Source organism: Oreochromis aureus, linkage group 23, assembly GCF_013358895.1.
Source record: "Oreochromis aureus strain Israel breed Guangdong linkage group 23, ZZ_aureus, whole genome shotgun sequence".
Classification (NCBI taxonomy): domain Eukaryota; kingdom Metazoa; phylum Chordata; class Actinopteri; order Cichliformes; family Cichlidae; genus Oreochromis; species Oreochromis aureus.
The window spans coordinates 22,421,692-22,434,590 of record NC_052963.1 but is presented as its reverse complement, the minus strand read 5'-3'; the positions used below and the strand labels follow the sequence as shown (position 1 = coordinate 22,434,590).

The window sequence follows — 12,899 nt, the reverse complement described above, 5'->3', positions numbered from 1 at the left end:
CCAGTCTTTCTTATCACTATGGAGGAATTTTGGTCGACTCTTCTTTTCAACGTAGCTTCAGGTAATTGAGGTTTGCAGGCATTTATTTGTGCACAGCTCTCTTCAGGTCCCACCACATGTCATGTTGTAGAGTTGCTGCTGTGCTTGGGATCATTGTCCTGTTGCATGACCTAGTTTAATCCAGACTTTAGCTTTCAGCCAGATAGCCTCACATTTGACTCTAGAATACTTTGGTATACAGAGGAGTTCATGGACAATTCAATAAGTACAAGGTGTCCAGGTCCTGTGGCTGCAAAACAAGCCCAAACATCACCCCTCCATTAATGTGCTACAGTATAAGGTGTTTGTGCTGATGTGCTTTGTTTGGTTTTGTGCATTATGGCCAAACATCTCCACTTTGGTCTTGTCTGTCCCAAGGACATTTTTTTAGAAGTGTTGTGGTTTTTTCCAGTGCAACTCTGCAAACCTAAGCTGTGCTGCCATGTTCTTTTTAGGGAGAAGAAGGCAGCCCTTCCAAACAAGCCATACTTGTTCAGTCTTTTTATAATTGTACTGTCATGAACTTTGACATTTAACATGCTAACTGAGGCCTTTAGAATCTGAGTTGTAGCTCTTCTGCTTTTGCTTGGACAACCTTTCGTGGGAAGATTGAGGCATTGTGTTAAAACACACCTGAATGCTCCAGAGCAGCAAATTGAGACAACTTCTCCTCTGAGATGCTGATGATCAATTATTCAAGTGCATCTGATTAGCAGTACCTGGCTGTTACCCTGTTAATTCCTATGGAAGCAGTAAGGGTGTAGTTAGTTTTTCACAGGACTAAAAATAAGCTGTCATGTGTCATAGGCTAGGTATTTGCCAACAAGCTAAAGAAACAAGAATATAGGGGAGATTTTGTAAAGTCATGCAAGGGCTTTTCCTGTTAAATGGGAGTTCGTTCTTCCCACTGTTGCCAAGTCCTGCTCACAGAGGCCTGTTTGATTATTTGGGTTTTCTCTAATATAATACGATTTTTACCCTAAATGTGCTTTGAGATGACTGTAGTTGTAAACCACTGAAACCAAAATCAGAAACCATTAAAATGTTATGGAGCTTTATCCTTTTGAATAAAATCATTAAGTATCATAAACCTGTATTTCCCACAGAGCTTTTTTTCTAAAGTAATTCAAAAAGCTAATGGAAGAATCCCATTGCCCTCTTGTCAACAGGCTAATATGGAAATGTGTCATTCCTGCAGCAAAATTACAGTGTGAGGGAATTACAGTACTCAAGACTCAAGATATTCAACTTACAAGTATATGCACAAGCGAATTTGTTTATTTATTTTTAAATCAAAGGCTTAAACAATTAATCGATTTCCAAGCTAACTGTCGGTAGCGGCGCAGATATTTATACTCTAGCAAAGTCTGTCAGGTTTATTTTACTCAGATCTGTCCCATTAAAAGGTCTAGTGTGCATACTACAGTACAGGCCAATATAAATGTAATAATATCACATAAAGAGGTAAATATTTTAAGCTCTAGTGTGGTCGACAAAGCTGAATTGTCCTACCACTGTCTCACCCCGCACTTCGACTTTGCATTTCAGCGCTATCTCTGTTTATATATGTGTTTTCCTCCTTCCACTTGTCTCCGCTCGTCCGTGTCGCTTTCCTTCGTTTTCCTCCTCCTCCTCCTGCTTCCATCCTCCTCCTTTTTCTTCATCCACTTCAATGAGCTGAATCCTACCTTCCTTCCTTACTCACTCATCCATTCTGTACACTTGCCAATCCAGAGCTTTGCCCATTACATTCCTGCTCAATCAGTGGCTTTTATCTCTGAGCATTAGGAGACATCCTACATGCCAATTCAGTTTTGCACTGGAATTTGAAGATTTTTCCACAAAAGACAATTGGCAAGTTACTGAACCGATGAGTGTTTTTTTAATTTTGAAAGTGAACAGGGCACCTTGTTTAGTTTTCAGTGTGTGTGTGGGTGTGTGTTATTTTTTAAGTGTGTGTTTGCATCTTGGGGGTTCACCTCCTCGCAGAGGTGGGGTGCCACTTCCTTTCTGACACCGCCTTACATGTCTGTGCTGGCCTGATGTCAATCAACTTTGTGCCCCGCCTCTTTTCTCTTGCAGAGTACGGCAGTGCAGGTGAGAGGTCCAGGAGGGCGAAAAAAAGAAACATCGGTAGATACACATGATCAATAATCAATAACAGTTGATAATATAAGCAATAAGATGACTACACTGACCTGATCAGACCCTTCCCTAGGCACCGCTTTCATTGCTGCACCCCTCACTCTGTCCGAAAAGTGACAAACTCGCCTGCAACTCTAAAACTTCTGGTTTAATCTGGCTGATATATTAATCTAACTGGACCAAGAGACTAAACCCTCTACTGTATGTTTTTAAAGCAGGCCTTAGTCACTTGCATGTATTCCTTACTCCCTACTCAGAATCCTTTTCAGTTTGGCTTCTCCCCCATATGCTTTATTAACCCCCTTTTCCTTTGCCCCCTCTCCTTCCTTCCTTGTTGTACGGGCTCACTGTTGTATGCTCAGTGCTGTCAGCAATGACTAAACCACCTGCTGTGTCATCCATGGTCTCTCCTGCCTCCCTGCTGCTTCCAGACAAGGCGGGCTTCGGAAACAACTTCACCACAGGAGACAACAAATCTGTGGCCCAGAATATGGAGGCCGTGGTGGTGGGCTGCATGTTCAAGTCCCTCATCACCCGCTGCGCCTCAACCACACATGAGCTGCACAGCCCCGAGAACCTGGTGAGTGGGGCGTGAAATCGTCTGCCTAGTTGCCATCCAGCTGTTTCGTTGCTCCGCATTAGATTCATCAGTTAAATTAATGCTTTATCTCATTCTTTGTATCAGACATGCTATCTAAGCTGCTCTCTGGTCTGCTAGAACAGCGGTCCCCAACCCCCGGGCCTCGGACCGGTACCGGTCCGTGAGTCGTTTGGTACCGGGCCGTGAGAGTTGAGGCTCAGGTGTGAAATGTATGGTTTTCAGGATTTTTATCGGTTTTCAGCGTTATTTTGTTATCGTTTTTATCGTTAACTTGGTTTTCCTGGGTCTTTTCACGTGTGTTATGAATAAATCTTCCTTTTTTCGGTACCGGCACTAGTTTTATTTTGTTGTATTTATCCGCGACACCTTATTGCCGGTCCGTGAAAATATTGTCGGGCATGAACCGGTCCGTGGCGCAAAAAAGGTTGGGGACCGCTGTGCTAGAACATGTATTTTAGATGTAGGTTTGTGCAAAACTCTAGAGCCACCCCTCATTTCTTCATATTTTACTTCCAAGAAGCCAGACTTGCTCTTGAGGGATAGTTCTCCAGGACTTCCAAAGGTCTTTCCAACTTTTTCTTTAGACATTGGCTTCTTTTTCCAGACCGTTCTCCTTCCCAATGCATAACATACCGACGATTTGTCACGTCCCGAGGCGTCCCATAGGAACGTGAGATGTAACCTTCCGTGTCCCTATGATACGCGCCGGATTGTGAATGGAATCCAATAGCAATCCCAGCGGTAACACATGTTCCAGCTGTGTATTCCAGCTCTAACCCTAACCTTAATCCTAAGCCATAACTTTATCCCTAACTTTAACCACAATCTTAATCATATTAGATAGTTTTTTCCAAAGCAATTAATGATGAGAAAGTAAAATAAATGTACATGTGTAGATATATTCCAAATGGTTCTCATGTTTCCGAACCCATAACTTCCTTAAGATTTGTCACATGGTGAGGTATGTTACGTTTTGGGATGAGAACATGTTGTCTTTTTCACTCATTTTCAGTCCAGTTCTTAACAGACAACTTAGCAAAGAACCAATATTAAATTATATCTTTAGGCACTTTGTTACTAGCAACCTCTCACAAAAATGCATCATTTGTTCCCATTGCTTTAGCAGAACCTATGAAAAATGCAAAAGAGATCACAATTCAATAACTGTAACAGTATTTGTGTACCAACAAAGTGATTTGCAAAGAGCTACCAGCTGAAAACTTCTCAGGATGGTGTGTAGTGTTTCCTTAAAAAAAACTGAGGAAACTGGACAAACGGAGGACAAAAGAAGAAATATCAGGCCCACAAAACTATCTACAACAGTTAAACAGGATCTGAAGGTCACCTGACACAGGGCCGGAGAGATGCATCTGGACTTTCAGCTAATCATCTACTGTTCACTGAAGCCTCATCAGAAATGGAGATTCTGTTACGGTTTGGGCTGTATTTCAGTCAGTGGTTTTGGAGAACATGTCAAAATTGATGAATTATGAAGACAGAAAAGTACCACCAGATTTTGATCAGATTACCTTGACAGAGAACAGAACAAAAGGCAGAAACATCCAAAGAAGAGCTTTGAATGTCCTTCAAGAAGCCTGGAGAACTATTCCTGAAGACTACTTAAAGACATGACAAGAAAGCTGCCTAAGAGAGTTCAGACTGTGCTGAAGAATAAAGATGGTCACACCAAATATTGACTTTCAAGCGTGTTAGAATTGTAAAAACTCAGTTTTTGCCTTATGTTTTGTATTTCCATGTATGTTTGCACATGTTTTACTTTTCATTTTCTTAGAAAATTTTGAAGGGAGCTTGCACCAGACTCTATTAAACATACAGTTTAGTTTTTCCGCACCATTTTCTGTCTTTTGTACAGAGGTTTTATGCATCAGCAGAGTTTAAAAACACTGGGTTTCTGTGTGACACAGTTTTTTCCCCTTTTTATGTCTGACACGATATCTGCTGTTCCTCCTTAAGAGTGTTTCATAATAGCTATATATCTTCTTTCAGGCCAAGGTCAAGTCAAGATGAGCTGATTTGTGTAGCATCCATCAGCTACACAGGCACTTCAAACTGCCTCGCATACGGAAAAGAATCAGATAGCACAAGTATGATGGTTCAAAAAAGCAAAAATCTATACACAAACAAAGATGATAAACACAATCTGACAAACTGAAAGAGCAAGAGACTATATATGTAGAGGGAAGTGACTGGACTACAAATCACAACTGAAACTAATTGGGGTTGATTAGGGCAGGCAGTCAGAAAGGGTGGCGAAGAGAAAGCTTCTGTCTCTTTTTGTCTCCTAACTGATGAACATAATAAAGCAGGAAGTCACTAACATGATCACAGCACACTAATCTGTAGGCCAGAGCTGAAATGTAGTGTTAGCGTGCAAATTATAGCTATAAACTACTTTAATTTCATATAATTCATGTAATTTCCAAATGCTCTTTAGCAAAACTGCATATGGAGTGCAATTCTTTTAAACCTAATGTCTAATTAAACAATATACAGTTGTCTTAAAAGTGAAATTTCAGATGAAGTTACATTTATGACATCTTAGATTGTGTTTAACTTAGTTAAAATGTGGTCCACAGTAAGTGTCTTAAGGTATATACTTAAGCTGCTTAAATTTGTGCTGAATTCAACTGAAAACAATATTTTTTTTCACACTTTTATATCCATATTAAGGTCTAAAAATCACCACAATACTCAGAATTGTTATCAAATATCCCATGCACCCTTGATAAGTGTATTTGGATCCTTCGTCTGAAAGCACTGAAGTACCTCGGCCTCTCTGCGGTGCTTGCAGAGCCTTTAGGCTGGCGTGAGTGGTGTACGTTGGCGGAGGATGACACACTTTTCGAGGCAGGCTTTGTTATGGCACGAAATCAGAGGCCACCCACTCACAAGCTGGAGCTGGTGGCTTGACAAAAACACAAGCCTCTTCCCGCACACCGTGCACATTTGCACAAAATTACATACTGTTCATACTGGCTGCTGATTCTCTCTTTTCTCTTTCACACATTCTTTTGCTCTCACTTTGTTTGTCACTCTCTGTCCTTTCCCAGGGTCTGTACTGTGACATCCGCCAGCTGGTCCAGTTCATTAAAGAGGCCCACGGAAACGTGTTCCGCAGGGTGGCACTGAGCGCGCTCCTGGACAGCGCAGAGAAAGTCACCACCACCAAGAAACCCGATGAGAAGGAGGAGACCAAACAGCCCGGTCCCAGGAGGTACACTCAGTGGCTAGAAATGGTCTTAATGTGACTTCACAGTGAAAAATAAATGTCTTGCTGCAGTCATTACTAACAAATTTAAAGCCCATCACCTTGTAAAAGGTAACAGAGCTATGCTTCTCATCACTGCTTGACTTTTTTTTTTTTTTTGTCCTGTCTGCATCTGTTTTTCTTGCTTGAGTGACTGATTTGATGTTCTTATTTCCTAAATAATGTGGCTGTTAGCGCTCTGGGTAGCCCTGCCAGGAGGCAGCTCAGCTGTGTTTGCTGCTTTATCTGACAGCCGCCACCACATGCCATGGCACTGAAGAGAATAAACTACCTCTGACTTATTTTATTTTCACGAGGCTACAAAGTCACATGACTGCTGGCTGTGAAGCGGTGGCATGCCCATATAGAAGGCATAGACTTACAGTTGCACAGACAGCAGACTCTTTGTATCTGTAGCACTCAGTTTCTAGTTAGAATCATGGACTGTATATAAAAGATGGACACAGCCACCACAATCGTGCTGATTTTTGTTTTGAAGCTTCATTGTTGTCATCTTTGTTTTTTGTTTGTTTCTTAAACTGGACCTCAAAACCAAGGGCTGGATGTCATTTACAAACCCAGGGACATATGGTATCTTCATGTATCATCTATTTCACTCTAATTGTGACCCCGTTTATTAAATGACCATCATAATGTACAGTGGTCCCTCGTTTATTGTGGGTGTTACATTCTAAAAATAACCCGCGATAGGTGAAATCCGCGAAGTAGCCAACTTTATTTTTTACATTTATTTTAGATGTTTTAAGGCTGTAAAACCCCTCACTACACACTTTATACACTTTTCTCACACAGGCACGAACATTTTCACACTTTTCTCTCTCGTTTAAACACTCTTGAAGTTCAAACCGTCGTAGAAAAATAAGTCAAGTATTATAGAATGAAACCAAAGGCATCTGCAGGTGCCTTTGACGGTGCAAAACATTTCGTCAACATTGTTGTGTTTGTTGGGGAGAAAAATTTGACAAGTTGGACGCATTCTGTACTGTACAGGAGACATGGCAACCGATCAGGACGCAGAACACAATGCGCTGTTAAATCCACGAAACAGCGAGGCCGCGAAAGGCCGCGAAAGGTGAACTGCGTTATAGCGAGGGACAACTGTACGCAATAAACTTCAAGCTAGTGAATGAGACCTCATCATGAACTCATCAGAAAAGTAGTTACTGAGGTCTTGGATCAAGAGAGAAGGAGGGTTACTTTCTCATAGACTTTTCCAATCTGACTTCTTTTTGATTCCCTGCTGGCCATTAGAAATAATGCATTTTGCGGCTTGTCTGTCTTTTATATATAAAGTATGGTTAGAAGGCACTGGTTGGAAGAAGTTTTAAGTAAAATACACTGCTCGAAAAAATTAAAGGAACACCTTGAAAAATCATCAGATCTGGATGTCTGTATTGATGTGGACTGGGTGGGTAATGTGTTAGAAACTTAAGGAGGCTACATCATTTGATGTAAACGAAAATTAAACCTAGAAATTATACGGCAGGCTAGTCTGTTTTACCGAAATTTTATTGCCTAAACACAAATGGTATCAATTCTTTCATTCTCCAGGAACTGCCTTTGTACTCTTCCCACATGAGGCCGGGTATTGTTGAGCACTAGGAGGGACCCAGAACCTACTGCACCACCGTAGGATCTGACAGTTGGTCCATTTACTTCATCTTGACACCTAATAGCTGTCAGGGTGTCATTGCCTAGAGCAGGGGTGTCGAACTCCAGGCCTCGAGAGCCGGTGTCCTGCAGGTTTTAGATGTGTCCTTGATCCAACACAGCTGATTTAAATGGCTAAATTACCTCCTCAACATGTCTTGAAGTTCTCCAGAGGCCTATTAATGCACTAATCATTTGATTAGTTGACCAAGGGTGATATCTAAAACCTCGAGGCCTGGAGTTTGACACCCCTGGCCTAGAGAGATCTGTGGATCCCTCCATGGGTATGGCTCCCCAGACCATCACTGACCCACAAACAAACTGGTTATGCTGAACGATGTTACAGGCAGCATAACAACCCTTTCACATCTGTCACATGAGTTCAGGGTAAATCTGCTCTCATCTGTGAAAATCACAGGGCAACATTGGTGAACCTGCCAATTCTGGTATTCTATGGCAAATGCCAATCGGACTCCACTGTGCCAGGCAGTGAGTATAGGGCCCAGTAGAGGATGTTAGGCCTTCAGGCCACCCTCATGAAGTCTTTTTCTGACTGTTTGGTCAGAAACATTCACATCAGTGGCCTGCTGGCGGTCATTTTGAAGGGCTATGGCAGGAGCAGTTACTGAGTTAAGGGCCTTCTATGGCCCTGTCCAGCTCTCCTAGAGTAACTGCCTGTCTGCTGGAATCTCCTCCATGCTCTTAAACTCTGCTGGATACACAGCAAACCTTCAGCCAATGGCACGTATTGATGTGGTCCCCTGAAGGAGTTGGACTACCTGTGCAACCTGTATAGGTTCCAGGTCTGGTCATTTAGTTTGACACTAAATGAGTAGTGACACTGTGCTACTAAATTGACCAGATCCTACAAGTTTGACCTACTGAATGCTATAATCTGAATAAAATGTGTTCCTTTAATTTTTTAACAGTTCATATGAAATAAAATATGTAAAAGACATCAGTTCAGTGAAGATTAAAGTAGTGCGATGCCTAAATTACAGGTCAGTATGGAGCCTTGAATCAGCCTTGGTGGCCTGAGCGCTATGTCTGTGTGTTGGGGTGTGTTTGCGCGCAGGTCAGAGGCGGGTGTGTCCGGGGAGAAGGGTCAGGTGTCCAGTACTGCAGACGAGTGTCGCAGCTACATCTCCAGTAGACCCCCCCAGACACCCGAACAGTGAGTGTCCGCCTCACCTCTCCATATAGCACCATCTCCGTCGAGCTCAGCTGCCATTTCTCTGCTCAAAGTAGAAAAAGCTCTTCCTGTTGCTCCCTCTTAACCCTCTGATAAACATTCAGTTTATACCAAAACATCCTGTAAAATAAAAAACAAGTAAAAAGTGTTTTGTGGGAAATTTTTTGTCCTTGTGCTTACCTTTCCTCTAATCCTCTCTCTGCTTCTAGTGAAGAACAGATCCCGGGTGCTCTGCTGGGCAGGAAGGATTTTTGGAGGAAGATGTTCAAGTCGCAGAGCGCCGCCAGTGACACCAGCAGCCAGTCGGAGCAAGACACCTCAGAGTGCACCACCGCACACTCTGGCACCACCACTGACCGCCGCTCGCGATCCAGATCCCGTCGCATTTCGCTTCGCAAGAAGTTGAAGCTGCCTATCGGTAAGAGCAACCTTTGTTAGCCAAGGAAGTCTGTGGGTAGGTTCAAAATAAAGGTTTTTAAAACTACAGCGAGCTTTTGCCACCTAGTAAGTGACGAGAATACATTAGAAAAGCTCAAAAACAGTATTTCTGCAAAAGATTAGGCAGCCTAAGGTTATGTGTGCTTATGAAGACTTAGAAATCATCCTGTTATTGAGCAGTGGTATACATTTCAACAACCATATCTCATTGCATTTGCTCTTACTTTGAAATCCCCTCTAACATGATGTGTTTTATGTGTTCAACATTGTGGCACTGCCTGCCCTGAGGCCAAGTCACTTCATCTCTTTGGTCTGTTTTGTGTTCCTTTTTGTGCCATAGCATGCCGCAGGACTGTTCGCCTACCGCTCACTCTCTCTGTCCTACGTATGTCGATGTGGAACCATCTTCATACTGTATCCGTACCATGTCTGTGTTGTGTTGATTATCCCAACCCCCTAGCATGTTTGCAGACCTGTGGAAAAAAAACTGCTTTAAATGAAGAGAGTACATGCTTATTTAGCATGCGTTGCTCTAGGGAAGCAAATAAGCTTCACCTTTAAATTAAGAAAGTTAAAACCTAGGGATCATGTTTAGGGTGATGTTAGACTAAGTTTGTATTTTCGCATCATAAAGCAGGGGTGTCAAACATAAGGCCCAGGGGCCAAAATCAGCTCAGCAAACACTCTAATCCAGCCCCATTGGATGGCTTTGGAAAATGTGAGCGATGATGTAGATTTTGGACTTTTAACTGTATTGTCATAAGTTTTACAGCTTTATCTTTATTGATAATGACCTCAATCATGCTATACCAAAGTAACTAACTTATAGATTAAAAAAATTAAATGATGGAAAGTTCCTGTTTTTTTACTAACTGCTTTAGACATCTCGTTCCATCCATCCATCCATTTTCTTCCGCTTATCCGAGGCCGGGTCGCAGGGGCAGCAGCCCAAGCAGAGAAGCCCAGACCTCCCTCTCCCCAGCCACCTCCTCCAGCTTATCCGGGGGAACACCAAGGCGTTCCCAGGCCAGCCGAGAGATATAATCTCTCCAGCGTGTCCTGGGTCTGCCCCGGGGCCTCCTCCCGATGGGAAATGCCCAGAAAACCTCGCCCAGGGGCATCCTTGTCAGATGCCCGAACCACCTCAACTGGCTCCTTTCGATGTGGAGGAGCAGCGGCTCTACTCTGAGCCCCTTCAGAATGGCCGAACTTCTCACCCTATCTCTAAGGGAGAGGCCAGCCAGCCTTTGGAGGACACCCATTTCCGCTGCTTGTATTCGCGATCTCGTTCTTTCGGTCACTACCCACAGCTCGTGAGGGTAGGGGCGTAGATCGACCGGTAAATTGAGAGCTTCACTTTTACACTCAGCTCTCTCTTCACCACAACAGACCGGTACAGCATCCACATCACTGCAGCCGCTGCACCAGTCTGTCGATCTCCCGCTCCTTTCTCCCATCACTCGTGAACAAGACCCCGAGATACTTAAACTCCTCCACTTGGGGCAGTGACCCGCTGAGTGCCCACTGACCCGGAGTGGGCACTCCACCCTTTTCCGGCTGAGGACCATGGCCTCATATTTGTAGGTGCTGATTCTCATTCCCACCACTTCACACTCAGCTGCAAACCGTTCCAAGGCGAGCTGGAGCCCATCACCTGATGAAGCCAACAGGACCACATCATCTGCGAAAAGCAGAGATGAGATCCTGAGACCACCGAAGTGAAAGCCTTCCGCCACTACACCTAAAAATTCTGTCCATAAAAATTATGAACAGAATCGGTAACAAAGGGCAGCCCGGGCAGAGCCCATTACCCACCAGGAACAAGTCCGACTTATTGCCGGCTATGCCGACCAAGCTCTTGCAATGCTCGTATAAGGACTGAATGGCCTGTAGCAATAGGCCAGACACCCCATACTCCCGGAGCACCCCCCACAGGACCCCCCGAGGGACACGGTCAAATGCCTTCTCCAAGTCCACAAAACATATGTGGTCATGTTGGGCCCTCGAGTATCCTTGAGAGGATAAAGAGCTGGTCCAGTGTTCCACGACCAGGACGAAAACCGCATTGTTCCTCCTGTATCCAAGGTTCGACTAACGGACGAACTCTCCTCTCCAGCACCCTGGCATAGACTTTCCCAGGGAGGCTGAGGAGTGTGATTCCCCTGTAGTTGGAACACACCCTCCGGTCCCCTTTCTTAAAGATGGGGACCACCACCCCGGTCTGCCAATCCAGGGGTACTGCCCCTGATCTCCACGCAACATTGCAGAGACGTGTCAACCAAGACAGCCCTACATCATCCAGAGCCTTCAGGAACTCGAGGCGGACCTCGTCTACCCGAGGGGCTCTGCCACCAAGGAGTTGTTTAACTGCCTCAGTGACCTCACCCCCGGAGATTGGCGGGTCATCCCCTTCGTCCCCAGACTCTGCTTCTGCCACGGAAGACGTGCCAGTGGGATTGAGGAGGTCCTCGAAGTATTCCTTCCACCGCCTGAAGATTTTCTCAGTTGAAGTCAGCAGCACTCCACCCGCACTATACACAGTGCAGGTAGAACACCGCTTTCCCCTCCTGAGTCGCCTGACAGTTTGCCAGAATCTCTTCGAGGCAGTCCGAAAGTCTTTTTCCATGGCCTCTCCGAACTCCTCCCACACCCAAGTTTTTGCTTCAGCCACCGCCACCGCGCCATTCTGCTTGGCCTGTACCTATCAGCTGCCACCGGAGTCCCACAGGTTAACCAAGCCCGGTAGGACTCCTCCTTCAGCTTGGTGGCTCCCCTCACCTCAGGTGTCCACCATTTGGCTCGGGGGGTTACCACCACGACCTTGCGAGCTCAGCTCCGTGCAGCGGCTTCGGCAATGGAGGTGCTGAACATGGTCCATTTGGACTCAATGTCCCCAGTCTCCCTCGGAATGCTGTTGAAGCTCTGCCAGAGGTGTGAGTTGAAGATCTTGCGGACCAGGGCCTCTGCTAGACACCCTCACTGTACATTTGGGTGCGCCAGGTCTGTCGAGTGTCCTCCCTCGCCACGTGATCCAACTCACCACCAGGTGGTGATCAGTTGACAGCTCAGCCCCTCTCTTTACCCGAGTGTCCAAAACATATGGCCTCAGGTCTGGTGATACGATTACAAAATCGATCATCGACCTGTGGCCTTGAGTGTCCTAGTGCTGTGTTCACTTATGGACACTCTTATGTTCGAACATGGTGTTCGTTATGGCCAAACTGTGGTTTGCACAGAAGTCCAATAATAAAACACCGCTCGGGTTCAGATCTGGGAGGCTGTTCCTCCCAATCATGCCCTTCCAGGTCTCACTGTCATTGCCCACGTGAGTGTTGAAGTCTCCCAGTAGGACAACAGAGTCCCCAGGAGGAGCACCCTCCAGTGCCCCACTCAGGGACTCCAAGAAGGCTGGGTACTCTGAACTGCCGCTCGGCGCATAAGCACAGACGACAGTCAGAACCCGTTCCCCGACCTGAAGGCAAAGGGAATAAACCCTCTCGTCCACTGAGAGAAACCCCAACATACCAGCAGCAAGCCGAGGGGAT

At 45.0% G+C, this 12,899-nt stretch overlaps 1 protein-coding gene across 1 annotated transcript in view; it reads left to right on the top strand.

Moving 5' to 3' along the window:
• Positions 1 to 12,899, top strand: part of LOC116332064 (protein unc-80 homolog) — a 69,600-nt gene that overhangs the window by 17,813 nt on the left and 38,888 nt on the right. Inside the window, exons 16-20 of the mRNA XM_039606302.1 lie at positions 2,122 to 2,172; positions 2,547 to 2,764; positions 5,857 to 6,020; positions 8,800 to 8,898; positions 9,126 to 9,334. Of these exons, the coding sequence (XP_039462236.1) occupies positions 2,122 to 2,172; positions 2,547 to 2,764; positions 5,857 to 6,020; positions 8,800 to 8,898; positions 9,126 to 9,334 (741 nt within the window). The remainder of the gene's footprint in view (positions 1 to 2,121; positions 2,173 to 2,546; positions 2,765 to 5,856; positions 6,021 to 8,799; positions 8,899 to 9,125; positions 9,335 to 12,899) is intronic.